Source organism: Nyctereutes procyonoides, unplaced genomic scaffold, assembly GCF_905146905.1.
Source record: "Nyctereutes procyonoides isolate TBG_1078 unplaced genomic scaffold, NYPRO_anot_genome, whole genome shotgun sequence".
Classification (NCBI taxonomy): Eukaryota; Metazoa; Chordata; class Mammalia; order Carnivora; family Canidae; genus Nyctereutes; species Nyctereutes procyonoides.
Genome location: NW_026575132.1, coordinates 5,634,947 through 5,653,220, shown reverse-complemented (window position 1 = coordinate 5,653,220; position 18,274 = coordinate 5,634,947). Strand labels below are relative to the sequence as shown.

The window sequence follows — 18,274 nt, the reverse complement described above, 5'->3', positions numbered from 1 at the left end:
GGATGACACTATTTTGGCACCAGCTTGACAATAGTGAAAACACTCAAATCACTACTCTTGAACACCATTAGGCTGATTTCGAGGTGGTTTGTCACGATTTTACTTCTGAATTTTATAGTGTTTCCACATACGCTGTCATTTTATTTTTGCCATACATCTGCAATATAATGCAAAGCAGGTATTTTACAGGTACAGCTCCAGCTGATGCAGGCGGGTTTCAGTAATTTCCCTCAAATGACAGAAGTTCTGCTACCTCTGACATGCACTGCTTGTAGCGTACGTCCATTAGTCTGCTAGTGCTGTCATTACACAACACCACAAGCAGAGTAGCTCAACAGAAATTTATTTCCTCCTAGTCCCAGAGGCCGGGAGTCCAAGGTGCCACCAAGGTGGTTAGATGGCTGCTCCTCACTGTCCTTTCCTCTGTGTACCTGCAGGCAAAGAGTGGAAACCATCATCTTATAAGGACAGTCCTAGGGGACTAGGGCTATGGGACTAGGGTTCCACCCTTGTGACTGTATTTAACTTTAATTACCTCCTTAAAGGGTGTCACTCTTAATATAGTCCTATTGGTGGGTAGGACTTCCACATGAACTGGGGGTGGGGGGACGAGGCAGGGGGAGTGGAGAGGGACATAGTCCAGTCCAAACAGTAACCAAGGGACACTTACACCACGTTGAGGAAATAGCTGTTTTCTGTGACAAGCCTGCTTAACTATTTCTTATAATCCAGTAACATGTGCATATCACCAGAGTTTATTTTAGTAGATTGTCCTCTGCGGTGACTTAAAGATAATAAATGTGCAAAACAAACTTGGCTTTCACCTAAGACATTCACTCTTTTTTCCAAAAAAGTGAGCCCCCAAAAATAATACTATCCATTTGTCAATAATTTTCAGCATGTTTCCCAGCTTAGAAAAAGGAAGGATCATGGCAAGGGAATACCCAGCTTCCTTATCTATATCTAAGTGACCAGCAACGGCAGCCACTAACCTTCTTTAGTCCCTTTTTTCCTTTTCTAGTCATTCATACTCTTTGCACCTCTCGAATCGGCTTCAGTTCCCCCAAGTTATCTTGGTTTATTCATAACTGAATGTTAATTCAAATATATATGATCAAGCTAATATTTAAAATAAGCATTATTATGAGTACATCCTGATTATGTGGCTATGCTTTTAATAAAACCCATAGAAATTTTCCTGAGAGTACTTTTTCTGTGACTTGAGATTAATATGTAAATGAAAGCACAAAACCAGAAGAATCGGTGCCTAATGCTGCTGCTTCATTACCCTCTAGGTCCTCAGAGTGTATTATGATCGTCTTCTGGATAATGCAGATCGAAGTTGGCTTATCAACTACATTCGAGAAGTTTTGCAAAAATACATGGACGAAGACTTTCACGAACTTTTCCAAAGCTTAGATTTTGACGGTGACGGGGTGGTAGGAGAAGATGACTTGCGTAGCTTAATGTTCTGTGATTTCCACGACCCCAGGAGGGAGGACACCAACTACAGGGAAATCGAGGATGTGGATAATCTGCGGGTGATCGTGGAAGCTCACCTGGAAGAATACAATAACATGAGCAAAAAAACCATGAGCCTGGTCTTATTCCGATTTGCCATAGAACACATCAGCAGGATTTCCAGGATCCTGAAGCAGCCCCGCAGCCACGCTCTTCTGGTCGGGGTCGGAGGGAGTGGAAGGCAGTCTGTCACCCGATTAGCTGCCCACATGGCTGATTATTCCGTTTTTCAGGTTGAAATCTCCAAGGGCTATGGTCATTTTGAGTGGCACGAGGATTTAAAAGTGATCCTAAGAAAGTGTGCCGAAGGTGAGATGCAGGGGGTCTTCCTGTTCACAGACACTCAGATTAAAAGGGAGTCCTTTCTAGAAGATGTCAACAACCTGCTGAACGCTGGGGAGGTCCCCAACCTCTTCCCGTTGGATGAGAAGCAGGAGATCTGTGACAAGATGCGGCAGTTAGATCGCCAACGGGATAAGACCAAACAGACCGATGGGAGTCCCATAGCCCTTTTCAATATGTTCATCGATCGCTGTCGCAACCACCTGCACGTCGTCCTGGCCATGAGTCCCATCGGGGATGCATTCCGGGTTCGCCTCCGCAAGTTCCCCGCTCTTGTTAACTGCTGCACCATTGACTGGTTTCAGGTATTGCCGGGCAGACCTTAGGTAGACTTCTAGAACGGTCTAGTCTTTGTCATCACTGTGGCTCCTTTCATAGATGCATCAAGCAGAATTTTCTGATAGATGATGATGTGTTGTGCAAATTCAAGAAGTCGTAAGAGACAAACATTTTCTCACTGACATATACACTCAGGGACCCCAACATTTCACAGAAGGCTTTAGGGGAGGTTTGAGTAGCAGTCGGGGGCTCGGGGAGAAGGCCCGCTGGAAGGCTTCCCTGCAAGAGCTGATGAAGGAGCTGTCCCTGGGGGGGTAGGGGTGAGGGATCCGAGGGGGGAGGCGAGCAGTTGGAAGGGGGGCAGTGCAGGGAGCTGTCACTACAGCTAGGGGGTAAAGGGGCAGGAGGGGGAAAACACGGCCCTGGAGCTTGGAGCCTGGCAAGAGACCTGCATCCCGGGATCAGGAGGCCGAGGCCCAGACCTGAGCTCCTGCAGGGATGCCGGGGAGTGGGCACGACTCCCACCCCCCTCTTCCCCCTCCTCCTGTTGCTTTCCATTAGCCAACGTCTACAGGAAGCCAAAGGCAAGAAAGCTGGAGTGATCCCGTGGCTGCAGACTTCAGGTTCAGGACACACAGAGCGGCCAAGACCGGGGCGCAGCAGGGAAGCTGGGGCCTGCAGCAGAGCCCCTGGGGGGGGGCTGTGTCAGCATTTGACCTTGGGGGGAACTACATGGCCCCTCTGTCCCTCCGTTTCCTGCTAGCGCGCTTTCCTGCGAAGCAAGCTTACTGAGCCCCTTGCTCAATAGCAGGTGCTCTTCTAAAAGCCGGAAGTGAAATAGACCAGGCTTCTGATCCCAAGCTAATTTTTCTAGAGACAACCAAGGTAGCAAAGGACTGTTCCATCAACGGGGCTGTCAAAGGCTTTCAGAAGAGTGACCTCAAAGGGGAGGCTCGCCAGACGAAAGGTGCCAGGGCTCAGAGGGCCTGGGCAGAGGCCAGGGAGGGGCCGTGGAGACGCAGGTGGAGAGAAACTGAGGCCGGAGCGACAGGGGTGAGGTCGGAAGGGTGGCAAGGGCCCATCGGCAGAGACAAGAGAGTTGGTTTTCGATTTGAAGTATGCTAGGAAGTCTTTGAAGCATTATTAATTGAGGAGTGTGACATGAGCTCATTTACCTTTGGAAGAAAATCACTCCAGCAGCTGTAGGGAGCCACACAGGCTGGGAGCCGGCGAGGACACTGTGGGAACATTCCAAGCAGACGAAAACAGAGTTGACTTGGGATGGCCGTGGTAGACGTGGGAAGAAGAGAAAGGATTTGGACGCGATCGTGCAGATGGTGCCTATAGAACTTCTGTGTGGGGTGATGAAGGGTTGAGGAGGAGGAGGGGTATCGAGGAGGATTCCTGCATTTTGCCCGGAGAATAGGGGCGGATGGTGGGGATGTTTACAAAGTTGGGGAAGATGGCGATTATTTGGGGGGAGTTAGGAACCACGCTTTGGACCTGTTGGGTTTGAGATACCTTTTAGAGAAATCAAGGAAATAGTCATTCATACTCTTCTGGGGTTCAGTGGAAAGGATAACATTTACTTTTAGAGAATTATTGGGAGAATTGGCTGGGATGATGCAGGTAGGATGCACGCGGAAATAGACATTCCAACAGTTTAATGCCTTTCCTCTTCTTTACTCCTACAATGTTCATGAACAATTTCTGTGACCTTTGAACAAACCATGAAGAATCAATATTACTTGTACTAGCTCCTGGCTCTCGGCCCTGAGTGTGCAAGTCCTTGGGGGGGAGTAGGGAGGGAAGTTCCTCATGGAAGTGTCCCTCCAGCCTCATCCCTCACGTGTTCCCTTCCGTTTCTAACATCCATAAATCACAAAGGATGGCAGTGGTAACTTCCACTAGCCACTTTGATCAAGTACTAACTCGTTTATCTTAAATTTAGTCATGGCCTGAAGATGCACTCCAGGCAGTTGCCTCGCGCTTCTTGGAAGAAATTGAAATGTCAGAGGAAATACGAGATGACTGTATCAGCATGTGTAAAAGCTTCCACACTTCTACTATAGATTTATCTACATCCTTCTATGTTGAACTTCAAAGATACAATTACGTGACTCCTACCTCGTACCTTGAATTAATCTCCACCTTCAAAATCTTGTTGGAAAAGAAAAGAAGGTAAAAAAGGAGGTTTATTTATTTATGTATTTTAGAGGGAGTGAGCAGGGGGAGGGGTCGAGGGAGCTAGGGGGAGAGAGAAGGGCAAATAGACTCCACACTGAGCTGAGTGTGGGTCCTGTCTTGGGCTCAGTCTCACTACCCTGATATAATGACCTGAGCCAAAACCAAGAGTCAGGGGCCCAACCGACTCCAGCACCCAGGCACCCCCAAATTTCATATTTCTAAGTAAGCTATGGCGGTTTTAAAATATTTGTGTGTACAGAAATGACATAGTTTAGGATGTCATAAAGATTTATCTTGTATATATACATACATGTATATGTCTGTACTGTGAATTTTGGTTTATTTCACAAGCATTTAGGATAGGGAGAAGGTCTTACTCTTTTATATAGATGCATCGTCTAGCGCACTGTAAATGCATAATCGTATTCATTGAAGGAATAAAGATGTGCTACTTAGAGCTGGGCTAAGACTCTAGGGTCCTTTGACAATGATATTGAATAAACACCACTGGAGAGATTTTTTTTTGATAAGTAATTAGATAATAGATAAAACTTCTGTACAGGTATTGAACAGCTGAAACCAGATACAGCTACTCTATATACCTAGTCAGGTTTCCTTCTTTAAATTCTCATTACTTGTAAAAGGGAAGAGGGAATCACAGGATGTGTTGTAACTTGGCTAACATGGTTTTTTAAAATCTCTATTTTTTTTTTATTATCTTTACAGGGGAAAAAGTGCCATTCCCTTGGTACTTTCCCTAAGTCTTGATAAAATTTGTATATTACGGTGTTATGTAAATAAAAATACTATATGAAAATCTGAAACAAAATTTAAGTTTGAAAATAACTGATTTTCCAGTTAGAGAAATTTCAGATTTACCTCTTAAAATGAAAATGAGTTTTTAAAAACTATTAAATGACATAGATTCTAAATAGTAACCCAATTAACTATTAAATCGAATTCCCTTCACTAATGATTTTATTGGTACTATGTAAGATTTTAAAGATAATCTAACAAATATTAAGAATACTTTGTGATACAGTCCTTGTAATAGGGCATTACCTAAAATATACCAAAATGATAATTCCTTTGTGTTCTAGCATTCCTTTGTGTGAAAACTAACCTTAGGATGTAAGTCAAAGCATATAAACTTGTATTAGTCAGGAAATAAAGGGTTAAGAAGTAAAAAAAAAAAACAAATCTCATTTTGAAAGTCTCAATATAAACATCAATAAGCTTATGGACTATATATGTGTCAATGTGAGTTTTTAACGTCATTGAAGGTGACATTTATTTATTTATTTTTGTAGTTTCAAGTTTTTATTTAAATTCCAGTTGGTTAACATATAATGTAGTATTGGTTTCAGGAATAGAGTTTAGGGATTCATCATGCACTACAACGCCCAAGGCTCATCACAATAAATATCTTCCTTAATGTCCACCACCCGTTTAACCCACCCTCCTGCCCACCCCCTGCCAGCAACCCTCAGTTTGTTCTCTATCATTAAAAGTCTGTTTTATGGTTTGCCTCCCTCTCTTTTCCACCCTTCTGCTATGTGAATCTATTTTGTTTCTTAACTTACACATGTGAGTGAAATCTTAGATGTTTTTCTCCATCTGACTTATTTCATTTAGCATAATACACTCGAGCTCCATCCATGTCATTGCAAATGGCAAGATTTCATTCTTTTTGATGGCTGAGTGATATTCCACTGTATACACGCACACGCATGCGCGCACGTGCGTGCACCTCATAACTTCTCTATCCATTCATCAGTTGATGGACATTTGGGCTCTTTCCATAATTTGGCTATTGTTGATAATGCTGCTGTAAACATTGGGGTGCATGTATCCCTTAAGTTCAGTATTTTTGTAAACTTTTGGTAAATACTCAGTAGTGTAATTGCTGGATTGTAGGGTGGTTCTATTTTTGACTTTTTGAGGAACCTCCATACTGTTTTCCAGAGTGGCCCCACCAGCTTGCATTCCCACCAACAGTGCAAGAGGGGTCCCCTTTCTCCACATCCTCGCCAACATTTGTTGCTTCCTGCCTTGCTAATTTTCCCCATTCTTACTGGTGTGAGGTGGGATCTCATTGTGGTTTGGATTTGTATTTTCCCAATGACAAGTGATGTTGAGTGTCTTTTCATGCGCCCATTAGCCATCTAAATGTCTTCTTTTTTTTTAATAAATTAATTTTTATTGGTGTTCAATTTACCAGCATACAGAATAACACCCAGTGCTCATCCCGTCAAGTGTCCCCCTCAGTGCCCGTCACCCATTCATCCCCACCCCCCGCCCTCCTCCCCTTCCACCACCCCTAGTTCGTTTCCCAGAGTTAGGAGTCTTTATGTTCTGTGTCCCTTTCTGATATTTAGCCATCTAAATGTCTTCTTTAGCCATCTAAATGTCTTCTTTAGAAAAATGTCTATTCCTGTCTTCTGTCCATTTCTTAATTGGATTATTTGTTTTTAGGTGTTGAGTTTGATAAGTTCTGCGTGGAGTTTGGGTCCTCACCCTTTATCAGATAAGTCATTTGCAAATACCTTCTCCTATTCTGTAGGCTGCTTTATAGTTTGATTGTTTCCTTTGCTGCACAGCTTTCTAGCTTGATGAGGTCCCAGTAGTTCATTTTGCTCTTGTTTCCCTCGCTTCCAGGAGTAAGAAGCTTCTCTAGCTGATGTCAAAGACGTTGCTGCTGCCTGTGTTCTCCTTTAGGAATTTTATGGTTTCCTGTCTCACATTTAGGTCTTTCATCCATTCTGAATTTATTTTTGTTGATGGTGTAACAAATTGGTCCAGTTTCATTCTTTTGCATGTCTCTTTCTGGTTTTCCAAACACCATTTGTTGAAGAGGCTATCTTTTTTTCTATCGGATATTCTCTCCTGCTTTGTCAAAGATTAGTTGACCATATAGTTGTGGGTCCATTTCTGAGTTCTTTGTTCTGTTCCATTAATCTATATGTCTGGTTTTGTGCTAGCACCATACTGTCTTCATCACTATAGCTTTGTAATAAACGTTTACAATCTGGAATTGTGTTCTTCCAGCTTTTCTTTTTCATGATTGTTTTGGCTATTCAGGGTCTTTTGTGGTTCCATACAAATTTTAGGATCGTTTGTTCTAGCCCTGTGAAAAATGCTGGTGGCATTTTGATAGGGATTGCATTGAATGTGTAGATTGCTTTGGGTAGTATAGACATTTTAACAATATTTGCCTTTCCAATCCATGAGCATGGAATATTTGTCCATTTCTTTGTGTCCTCTTCAGTTTCTTTAATTAGTGTTCTGTAGTTTTCAGCAATGCCTTGTTTCGGGATCAAGGTAATGCTGGCCTTATAGGACAATTTTGGAATTTTTCTTTCCATGTCTATTTTTGGAACAGCTTCAGAAGACTAGGTATTAGTTCTGCCTTAAATGTTTCAGAGAATTCCCCTGGGAAGCTATCTGGCCATGGACTCTTGTTTGTTAGGAGATTTCTGATTCCTGCTTCAGTTTTTTTTGCTGGTTACAGGGTTGTCAAATTTTCTGTTTCTTTCTGTTTTAGTTTTGGTAGTTTCTATGTTTCTAGGAATTTATCCATTTCTTTCAGATTGCCCAATTTGTTGGCATACAATTTTTCATAATGTTTTATAACTATTTATATGTCTGCAGTGTTGGTTGTGATTTCTCCTCTCTCATTTGTGATTTTTATTTATTTGGGTCCCTTCTCTTTTCTTTTTGATGAGTCTGGTTAGGGGATTATCAATTTTGTTAATTCTTTCAAAGAACTAACTCCTGGTTTTGTGGATTTGTTTTACTGTGTTTTTTTTTTTTTGGTTTGATTCTATATCATTTATTAGCGCTCTTTATTATTTTCTTTCTTCTGCTGGCATTAGACTTCATTTGTTGTTCTTTTTCTAACTAAAGAGTTAGGTGCAAGGTTAAGTTGTGTATTTGAGATTTTTTTTCTTTTTGAGGTAGGCCTATATTGCTATATGCTTCCCCCTTATGGCAGCTTTTTCTTCATCCCAAAGGTTTTAGATCATCATGTTTTCATTTTCATTTGTTTCCATGTATTTTTAAATTTCCTCTTGAATTTCTTGGTTGACCCATTCACTCTTTATTAAGATGCTTTTTTAACCTCCAGGTATTTCTGGTCTTTCCAAATTTTTTCTTATGGTTGGCTTCAGTTTCATAGCATTGTGGTTGGAAAATATGCATGATATGATCTCAGTCTTTTTGTTGTTGAGGCCTGCCCGACTTGTGACCTAGTGTGTGATCTATTCTGGAGAAGGTCCTACGTGGACTCAAAAAAGAATGTGTATTCTGTTGCTTCAGGATGAAATGTTCTGACTATATCTGCTAAGTCCACCTGGTCTAGTGTGTCATTCAAAGCCACTGTTTCCTTGCTGATCTTCTGCTTAGGGGATCTGTCCGTTGCTGTGAGTGGGGTGTCAGAGTTCCCTGCTATTATTGTATTATTGATGAATTTCCTTATATTTATTAGTTGATTTATATATTTGGGTGCTCCCAAGTTAGCATCATAAATGCATACAACTGCTAGATCTTCTTGTTGGATAGACCCCTTTTTTATGAGGTCGTGCCCTTCTTCATCTCTTATTATAGTCATTGGTTTAAAATCTAGTTTGTTGTATGTTTGGCTTCTCCGCTTTCTTTTGATGTCCATTAGTATGATAATGGATTCTTCATCCCCTCACTTTCAACCCGTGGGTCTAAAGTGAGTCTCCTATAGGTAGCATATGGATGGGTCTTTTTTTAATCCATCTTGACACTCGATGTCTTTTGACTGGAGCTCTTAGTCCATTTATATCCGGAGCGATTATCCCTCAAATCAGGTACCTCCTCCCTTCCACAATGTGGCCTCTTCTCTCCCTCTAGTTGTGTAGTTTATTTTGTCAGTTGTCTGGTGGTTTCTTGGGTATTCAGAATTATTTGGGATTTATCTAGCTGTGTTCTGGGAGGAGGCAAGCCTAGGGTCCTCCTACTATGCTGCCATCTTAACCCCCTTCAATCTGCTGGGGGTGACTTTTAGATGCAAACAAAAAGTTTATTCAAGAGTTTCTTTGATTCTAAAAAAATACCCAATATATTAGAAAATGTAAAAACATTATCTTATGCTACAAAATTAGATATTTAGAAATTTTTACTGATCTACCTTTTAAGGGAAGCTTCAGGAATGTTTGGTCATGTTTAAAAAGTAATTTCAGCAAAATTTTTATGTTGCATTTATAATTATTAAAGGTTTTTATTTCCCCTTTGAGGTCTGATTTAACAAATCCAACTTTCCTAGGTACTTTAATAATTTATAAAGCCTAGTTAGTTAAACTAATACAGAGGATGGGCCTTACGTTCTTTTAAATGTTTAGTATTATCCATAAACTTTATGAGCTATTTTTACTTTATTTTATTTTTTTTTAATTTTTATTTATTTATAATAGTCACAGAGAAAGAGAGAGGCAGAGACACAGGCAGAGGGAGAAGCAGGCTCCATGCACCGGGAGCCCGACGTGGGATTCGATCCCGGGTCTCCAGGATCACGCCCTGGACCAAAGGCAGGCGCCAAACCGCTGCGCCACCCAGGGATCCCTATTTTTACTTTAAAACAGAAATGTAGCTCTTGCTCAATTACATAATTTATATTGGATTGTAAGGTTGATCTGTGAACCTAACAGACTGAATTCTTTTAAATATTAAAATACATACTTAAAATACAAATATGCACAAATTTCATGGTGCAAAAATATTGATGCAAAGTTTAATGTTTGCATATTAACTATAATTAATTCTAAATCTTCCTGTGCTAACCCACTATGTCAAGCATTTTGAAGCATCTTTTCCCATGTTGTGCAGGATGCTACCTACATCCTGGTAGGATACTCCTCATCCATATTTACAGTGACTATAGTAATATCTTCTGCAGCTGGGGTGTCAGAGCTTTCCTATGCACCATGATCCATACTCCCATGTTTGAACCATATCATCAGTACTTTTTGCATCTACTTAGTGAAATCTGCATCTACATTACTATATCTTTCCATGTAGATCTTATGATCTTTAACTTAATGAAATCTTGCCTTTTTTTTTCTTCCATATTTTCCCATCCAAGAATATTAAACCTTTTTGGAGAGTCTTATTACATTTTGGATATTATGTCTCTGATTGTACACTTAAAATGTTTAAGGCCATCCTAACTGAAAGAAATATTATGAAAATGAGATACAAAGTTTTAGGAAAATTGAAAGTTATAGTTTTGTAGGCATTTTTAGTTATTCTTATTTGCCTTTCAAATCTTCCTCTTTTTAAAAAACTTCTCTATGGGGCACCTGGGTGGCTCATTTGATTGTCTGCCTCTTGATTTCGGCTCAGGTCATGAGCTTGAAGTCTTGGGATTGAGCCCCGTTTAGGGCTCTGTGCTCAGCTGGGAGTCTGCTTGGGATTCTTTCCCTCTGCTCCACCCTTCCCCACTCTCACTCTTGCACTCTCTCTCCCTCTCTCAAGTAAAAAATAAGTTTTAAAACATTTTAAAAAAATCATCCTTTACCTCAGCTGGGATCCCCATCCTTTGGTTACTCTTCCCTTAATAGCTAAAGCTTCCAGATCTCTTTATAGCCAGGTTCTCTGGTAACCTTGAAGCAAGTTAGCAGGTCACCTGCTAAGACGCCAGTAGTTTAGCTAGCAAACCATCACATGGGATCAACCACAGTATGGAAACTTTCCTGTTCTTGTTCTATAAGATTTTGGAAAACCAAATTCACAGATAATGTTATTATGTATCCAATCCCTTCATTTCCTATTACGTCAAGTATTTTTCTGACTCAGAAATAAATGTGTGACAAAACATAGTATACCCTCACTTCTAAATGTGAGGTGTGTGGGTTTTTTTTTCCCCCTGTGGCAGTCTTTTTAATGTTTTTCCCGTTATCTACTCCAGTTCAAGCCAGTTAAGCCCTCAGCTGAAGAGTATGCTTCTGCCTTTACACAGTCATCAGGCTGGTTTGTTATCTACTCCAACCTCTTTTTTTTTTCCCAACCTCCTTTTTGAAGATGATTTCTAAAGTATGTCCCCTTTTACTCTTAAACATTATGGTATATCAAATATTTTAAATGAAATGAATTATAAAAAAGAGTTTTCTCTACATCTAGCGTATAATTATCCAGAGAACATACATGAAAGCAGATAAAATGTTTAAAGCACATAAAATACTATTGTATTCCCAATCAACTGTTATTACTTTGTAATCATTTTGCACACAGTGTTGAGTGTTATTATCTATCCATTTTGTCATTATTGTCTTATTTTTAAGGTTTTATTTATTTATTCATGAGAGAGAGAGAGAGGCAGAGACATAGGGAGAGGGAGAAGCAGGGTCCCTGAAGGGAGCCTGATGTGGGACTGGATCCCAGGACCCCGGGATCACACCCTGAGCCCAAGGCACACGCTCAACCGCTGAGCCACCCAGGCCTCCCATCATTATTGTCTTAATAAAAAATTATTTTGGGGTATTGAATACTCCTTAAAATCATCTGCCACCTTTGGTAAGATTCAAGATAATATATTTTGGGCCCTGAAGTCTATTTAAAAGATGTGATTATGAAAAGATTTTGAGGAACGGTAGCGTGTTGTAGGGATAAACTTCCCCAAGTGACTAATTTAGAGGTACCCAATTCCTTTTGGTAATGAGCACGCCTTGCCTTATCCCTAGTATATAACACTCAAGCTTTTGGAATTCTGTTCAATGCCTGGATCCTGTGCTAGGTACGGGACACACAAAAACGAACACAGCATCCTTTTGGCTCTAATTGTGCACAACTGGCTATTCTGAAGCTCAGAATTTTGTCTGAAGCTCAGGATTTTGACAAATTGTTAGTGAAAATCTTTCATACCACTCCTTTAGTGATGCCTGGGGAAAAGCCTGAAAAGCTCAAGGACATTTCAGGCTTTTCCCTGAAGGGCACAGCACCTGATGCCTAACCTGCTTTACCTGTCTGCTTCCAGCGAGGTCATGAAAATGAAGAAGAGGTATGAAGTGGGCTTGGACAAACTGGATTCTGCGGCATCTCAAGTGGCCACGATGCAAACTGAGCTGGAGGCGCTCCATCCCCAGTTGAAGGTTGCGAGCAAAGAGGTGGACGAGATGATGGCAATCATCGAGAGGGAGTCTGTAGAGGTGGCCAAAACGGAAAAAGTGGTGAAAGCCGACGAAACGATAGCAAACGAGCAAGCCCTGGCTGCCAAGGCCATCAAGGACGAGTGTGATGCGGACCTGGCCGAGGCCTTGCCCATCTTGGAGTCGGCGCTCTCAGCCCTGGATACCCTGACGGCGCAGGTAGGAGCACAGCCGTGCACCACGCCTGCCTCGCCTGGCTCAGGGAAGCCAGCTTGGCTCTGCACCTGATGCAACTCAAATGGGCAAGAGAATTTCCCCGACTGACCTGAAATAAAAAAAGTGCGTGTGCATGACTCACAGTTTTGGAAAAGGAGAAAGCTGCCTTATTGCAGAACCCACCCTAAAACCTCGGTTGTGTCAAGACCTTTGCACAACACTTTTGCAGTACAGTGGTAGATAGAGGCATGGGACCTACGTGTGTAGTTTAATTCCAAGGTGCACTTTGCACATTTAGACACTGTTGTAATTGGTGTACACCTCACAGTAGATGTGATAACCTACAGTGTCAGTGCTGGTTAGTGTTTGGGGTTTTTTATTTTGGTGAGACTTAGTAGCATGGCCTACAATGTTGTACTTTATAATAGCATGTCTTAGACTGGATGAAATGTGGCATTAAAAATTTAGATGTGAAAGGGGGGATAGTTCAATTAAGAAAGATAAAGGTGAATTTTTAAACATAATGTTGAGAATTGTGCTGGACTTTTGGGTGAGGAGAGATCCTTTCTTCACGCCTAACTCCAATATAAATTTCAGAGTGATTAAAATTTAAATATAAACAATTATATTACTATAAGATAGTAGAAAAATGCAGGTCATGTTTATATCTTGCAATGGACCAGGCCCTTGGATTTCTTAAATGTGAGAGAAATCAGAAAAAAAAAAAACCTAGACAAAATTGTTTGGAGCATATGTGCTCTGGATACTCTTCTGCTTTTCATAACTATAAAAAAAATTTAAGTTACAAATTCTACACATTTTGTTAAATAAACCAACAGATTTTGTTTAATATAAACATCACAGAAGTGTAAAAACACTGGGAGATAATATTTGAACTACATGGCAAACAAAAGATTAAGATGCCTCTATGTAAAAAGCTTATAAATCAATAAAAAAATAGTTATAAGATAGTAAATGATATGAAGAAGTAATTCACAAAAAAGGAAGCCCAAGTAGTCAATAAACATATGAAAATGTATCCTACCTCACTTGTATTAAAAAACAGATTAAAATATGATTTCTTTTGCTTATCAGAATGCCTAGCATTGTTGCTGAGGGTATATGTAGTAGAACAGCTTTTATACTTTCTGGAGAGGAGTTTGTCAATATGTGCCAAAAGCTTTAACAATAAAAATCACAAAGCTGTTAATTCAACATGGCAATTGCAATAGTAAAAGAAAAATAGAGGAAAAAAACATAGGGTATGAGAATTATGGTTCATGTCTATACATCAGAAGGTCATGCAGCCATTAAAATGATGTGTTTCATTGATGTAAGGATGATGTTCACTATATATTGTTACTGAAATATGAAAAGTTTTGAAGCAGCACGAATGTTATGTATACTATAATTCCAAATTGGTGTAAATGTAGCATATACACTAGTTTATAGTATATGTGACATAGAAAACATATAGAATAAATATAAATTTAAAATATTTGCAGTAGTTAACTAGATATTACAGGATTACAGGATATTTTTTGTATGTAAAATTTCTCTGTATTTTTCTAATGTTTGCATCTATTACTTTCATAATTTTTAAGAAGCTGGGACGCCTGGGTGGCTCAACAGTTGAGCACCTGCCTTCGGCCCAGGGCGTGATTCTGGGGTCCCGGGATCGAGTCTCACATCGGGCTCCCTACAGGGAAGGGAGCCTGCTTCTCTCTCTGCTTGTGTCTCTGCCTCTCTCTCTCTCTCTCTCCCTGTCTCTCTCATGAATAAATAAATAAAATCTTAAAAAAAATTTTTTTAAGGAGCTACAAAACTCTTATTTTGCAACAGCCAAATCTCAAATCTCTGTTACATATATATTTTTTAAATTTATGATAGTCACAGAGAGAGAGAGAGAGAGAGAGAGAGAGAGAGAGAGAGAGAGAGGCAGAGACATAGGCAGAGGGAGAAGCAGGCTCCATGCACCGGGAGCCCGACGTGGGATTCGATCCTGGGTCTCCAGGATCACGCCCTGGGCCAAAGGCAGGCGCCAAACCGCTGCACCACCTAGGGATCCCTCTGTTACATATTTTTGAAGTTGACTTTACATCATGAGCAATCTCACATTAGGGCATATTTCCATTATTTTGTTATTATTCTTAACTTTTCCTTTGGGACAAACTTCTCAGTGTTTTTTGACAGAATTCTATCGCTGTCACCATTTCTATCCAGTAAACACAGTGAGTTTCTATCTTATGGTTTAGTTTGAAAATAGGAGCCAATTAGACGTAGTTTGTCAACAAAAAATTCTTTTCTAATGATTAGCTTGTTGTTATTTCTAGGACATTACAGTGGTAAAATCCATGAAGAGTCCTCCTGCTGGTGTCAAGCTTGTTATGGAAGCTATATGCATCTTGAAAGGCATCAAAGCTGACAAAATCCCTGACCCAACAGGTTCAGGGAAAAAAATAGAGGATTTCTGGGGTCCAGCTAAGAGACTTCTTGGTGACATCCGATTTCTACAGTCACTTCATGAATACGACAAGGACAACATTCCTGCAGCTTATATGAATATCATAAGAAAAAATTATATTCCAAATCCAGATTTTGTTCCAGAAAAGATTAGAAATGCTTCCACAGCAGCTGAAGGTCTTTGCAAATGGGTCATAGCAATGGATTCGTATGATAAGTAAGTACTAACAACAACAACAACAAAACCCTGTGTTTTATTTTCCTGTTTGGTCATTTAGACAGTATAAAACTTTCATATCTTTATGTGTGTACATATGTACTGAAGGCAAGATTATATCAATTATATAATATAATACAGTGGTGTGTAAACATTTTTGGGCTCAGGAACCCTTTATACTCTTAAAAATTCTTGAAGACACCAAAAACGTGTTTATCTATCATATTAGAAGTTGAAACAGAAAAACTTGAAACAACTATTAACTCATTAAAAATATTGCATGTTACATAAATAACTTATTTTTTATTCACATTTTTCACAAAAATTATGAGAACAGTAGTGATGTTTTATATTTTTGCAAATCTCTTTAATATGTGACCAGTATGAAATAGCTGGACTCTCAAACTGCATCTTCGTTCAATCTACTGCAATATATTGTTCCAACTGAAGTATACGAATAAAATGCAGCCTAACTCAGATGTTTAATTGGACAGGAGAGGATGTCATGGACACCCCGAATGGGATGAAGCATGTCTTGGACCACATTTTGAAAACCACTAGTATGATATATATATATTCTTTGTAAGACAAGGAGTCTTTTCTGGTGATTGTATGAGAACCACTTATGTTTTGTACAAACCGGCAAAACTTATGAGTTATTCTTGAAAAAGCAACTCTTACAGGATGTCTTTCAAACTCATACACAATTTGAATCATTATACAAATCTATTGTTCACTGTATGGGTTTCAGACCATGCTATGTTAATGATAAATTTTAATTTAATATTTTATCATTTGTTTAGAAAGCTAACATCACTGATCCCATTTCCCAGGTAGAAGGTAATTTAGATTCAATCTTTTTCTTACATAGTCCCTTCTATTATCGACATATATATTTATAGATGGCAAATTTTAGTTAAAGATAAATTCTGGAAAATTTTAAGGAGCAGAATGACATAGGTAAAACACCTCACCTCCTAAGAATTAAGCTTTATGAATTAGACTAGTTTTCTTTTTTTTTTAAATATTTTTATTTTTTTTTATTTATGATAGTCGCGCACAGAGAGAGAGAGAGAGAGAGAGAGAGAGAGAGGGGCAGAGACACAGGCAGAGGGAGAAGCAGGCTTCACGCACCGGGAACCTGACGTGGGATCTGATCCCGGGTCTCCAGGACCGCGCCCCGGGCCAAAGGCAGGCACCAAACCGCTGCGCCACCCAGGGATCCCCTAGACTAGTTTTCATAAACACTGCAGTATTTCACATAAACCGTTTTCCTTTTATAAAATGACCAATATTCATACTGTCAATAATCAATATTTTATATTGGGTAAAAAAATTACTTATTTGAAAAAATTACTTATTTGAAAATGTTACCCATCTTTGATATCTATTTTGATCATCATTTCATATGTGCTGAGGTCAGGTTGGATCACTAGATGAAATACAGATTATGACTATGAAATACAGAATATATTTCTGCATAAAGATGTGTTTTGAGTTATAGTAAGGATAGAAAAGCAAATTCAGTGATAGAAAATGTACTACAGTATAAAATGTATATCTAATTCTCTAATTTTACTTTTTGCAGAGTGGCAAAAATAGTAGCTCCCAAAAAGATAAAACTAGCTGCAGCCGAAGGGGAGCTTAAAATTGCTATGGATGGTCTTCGAAAGAAGCAGGGAGCCCTGCGTGAAGTTCAGGACAAGCTGGCCAAGCTTCAGGATACACTTGAACTAAATAAACAGAAAAAGGCTGATTTGGAAAACCAGGTATGTTATAACATAGACAAATAGGGACGAATCCTAATTACTTCAATAAAAATGATGTTTGCACTGGTAAATAACAGCCACAATCTCCTGCTTTCCTTCTGGTTGAGGATTGGCAAACTATGGCCCATGGGCCAAATCCACCATTGCCCGTTTTTGTACGGCCCACAAGCTAATTATGGTGTTGACATTTTTTAATGATTATACAGTAAATGGTTGTATAAGTACCTACACAATATCGTCAGTTTTGCCTCTCAATCCACAAAGCCTCAAATTTTTACTTTCTGGGCTTTTTCTCTCCCCTCCCCTGACCAAAGTCAATTATCTCTGGTTTAGATTACCAGACTAGTGAGCTAGATTATTTAAATAATTCTTCATATTATAGGTAGGGAAATGGAGAACCAAAATATTAAGTGACTTGGGTTGTCTAAAGGTTGACAGCAGAACTGAGATAAGAACTCAATACCCAGAACCACACTGTGTCCTCTGAAAATTATTTTAAGACTGAAAAGGTGAAACTATTTATAATAACTAACTGCTCAAGTCTGATTATGTTCCGGGGGAAAAAAAGTCAAAATATTTTATAACAGTCAATATTTATTGAGTGCTTCCTCTGCAAGTCACTGTTGTTCTGGGAGCAGCGTGTGTTGATCTCATTTATTCGCGAAACAGCCTTCCGAAGGAGGTCATCGTTTTGTATCATTTTGCAGAAACTAAAGCACAGAAAGGTCAAGTAACTTGCCTATGGTCAACCCAGCTTCTAAGCGTGGAGGCTGAAGTCTGGACAAAGGCAATCTGGCTCTAATAGCTGCGCTCTTTCCCAGACTGTTTCTTCCTAGAGGCTGTGACCAAATTCTGTTGTGTACAAATACATGACATTGCTCATCTTTAGAAATTTTACTTATGACATGGCATGATTTCCAAGCGGTCAGTTTTAGTTTAAGTAATATGATAGGCTGGTATGTGGTTTATTGTAAATATTTGCCAACTCTGTAGTAGGTTTGAAATTTTATTTTTTGTGACGAAATGTTGGAAATAATGGTAATGTAAAATGAATATATGCTTATGTGTGTACTAACAACCTGCTTTTGGGGGCAAAATTTTAGTTACAATATTTCTACTTGATAGTTTCTGATAGTAACTTTATTGTGGTCTGAGACATAATTCAGTTTATT

At 39.6% G+C, this 18,274-nt stretch overlaps 1 protein-coding gene across 1 annotated transcript in view; it reads left to right on the top strand.

Annotated features, from left to right (window-relative positions):
- Positions 1–18,274, top strand: part of DNAH7 (dynein axonemal heavy chain 7) — a 226,683-nt gene that overhangs the window by 119,329 nt on the left and 89,080 nt on the right. Inside the window, 5 exon segments of the mRNA XM_055344969.1 lie at positions 1,296–2,168; positions 4,094–4,323; positions 12,326–12,656; positions 14,987–15,333; positions 16,922–17,102. Of these exon segments, the coding sequence (XP_055200944.1) occupies positions 1,296–2,168; positions 4,094–4,323; positions 12,326–12,656; positions 14,987–15,333; positions 16,922–17,102 (1,962 nt within the window).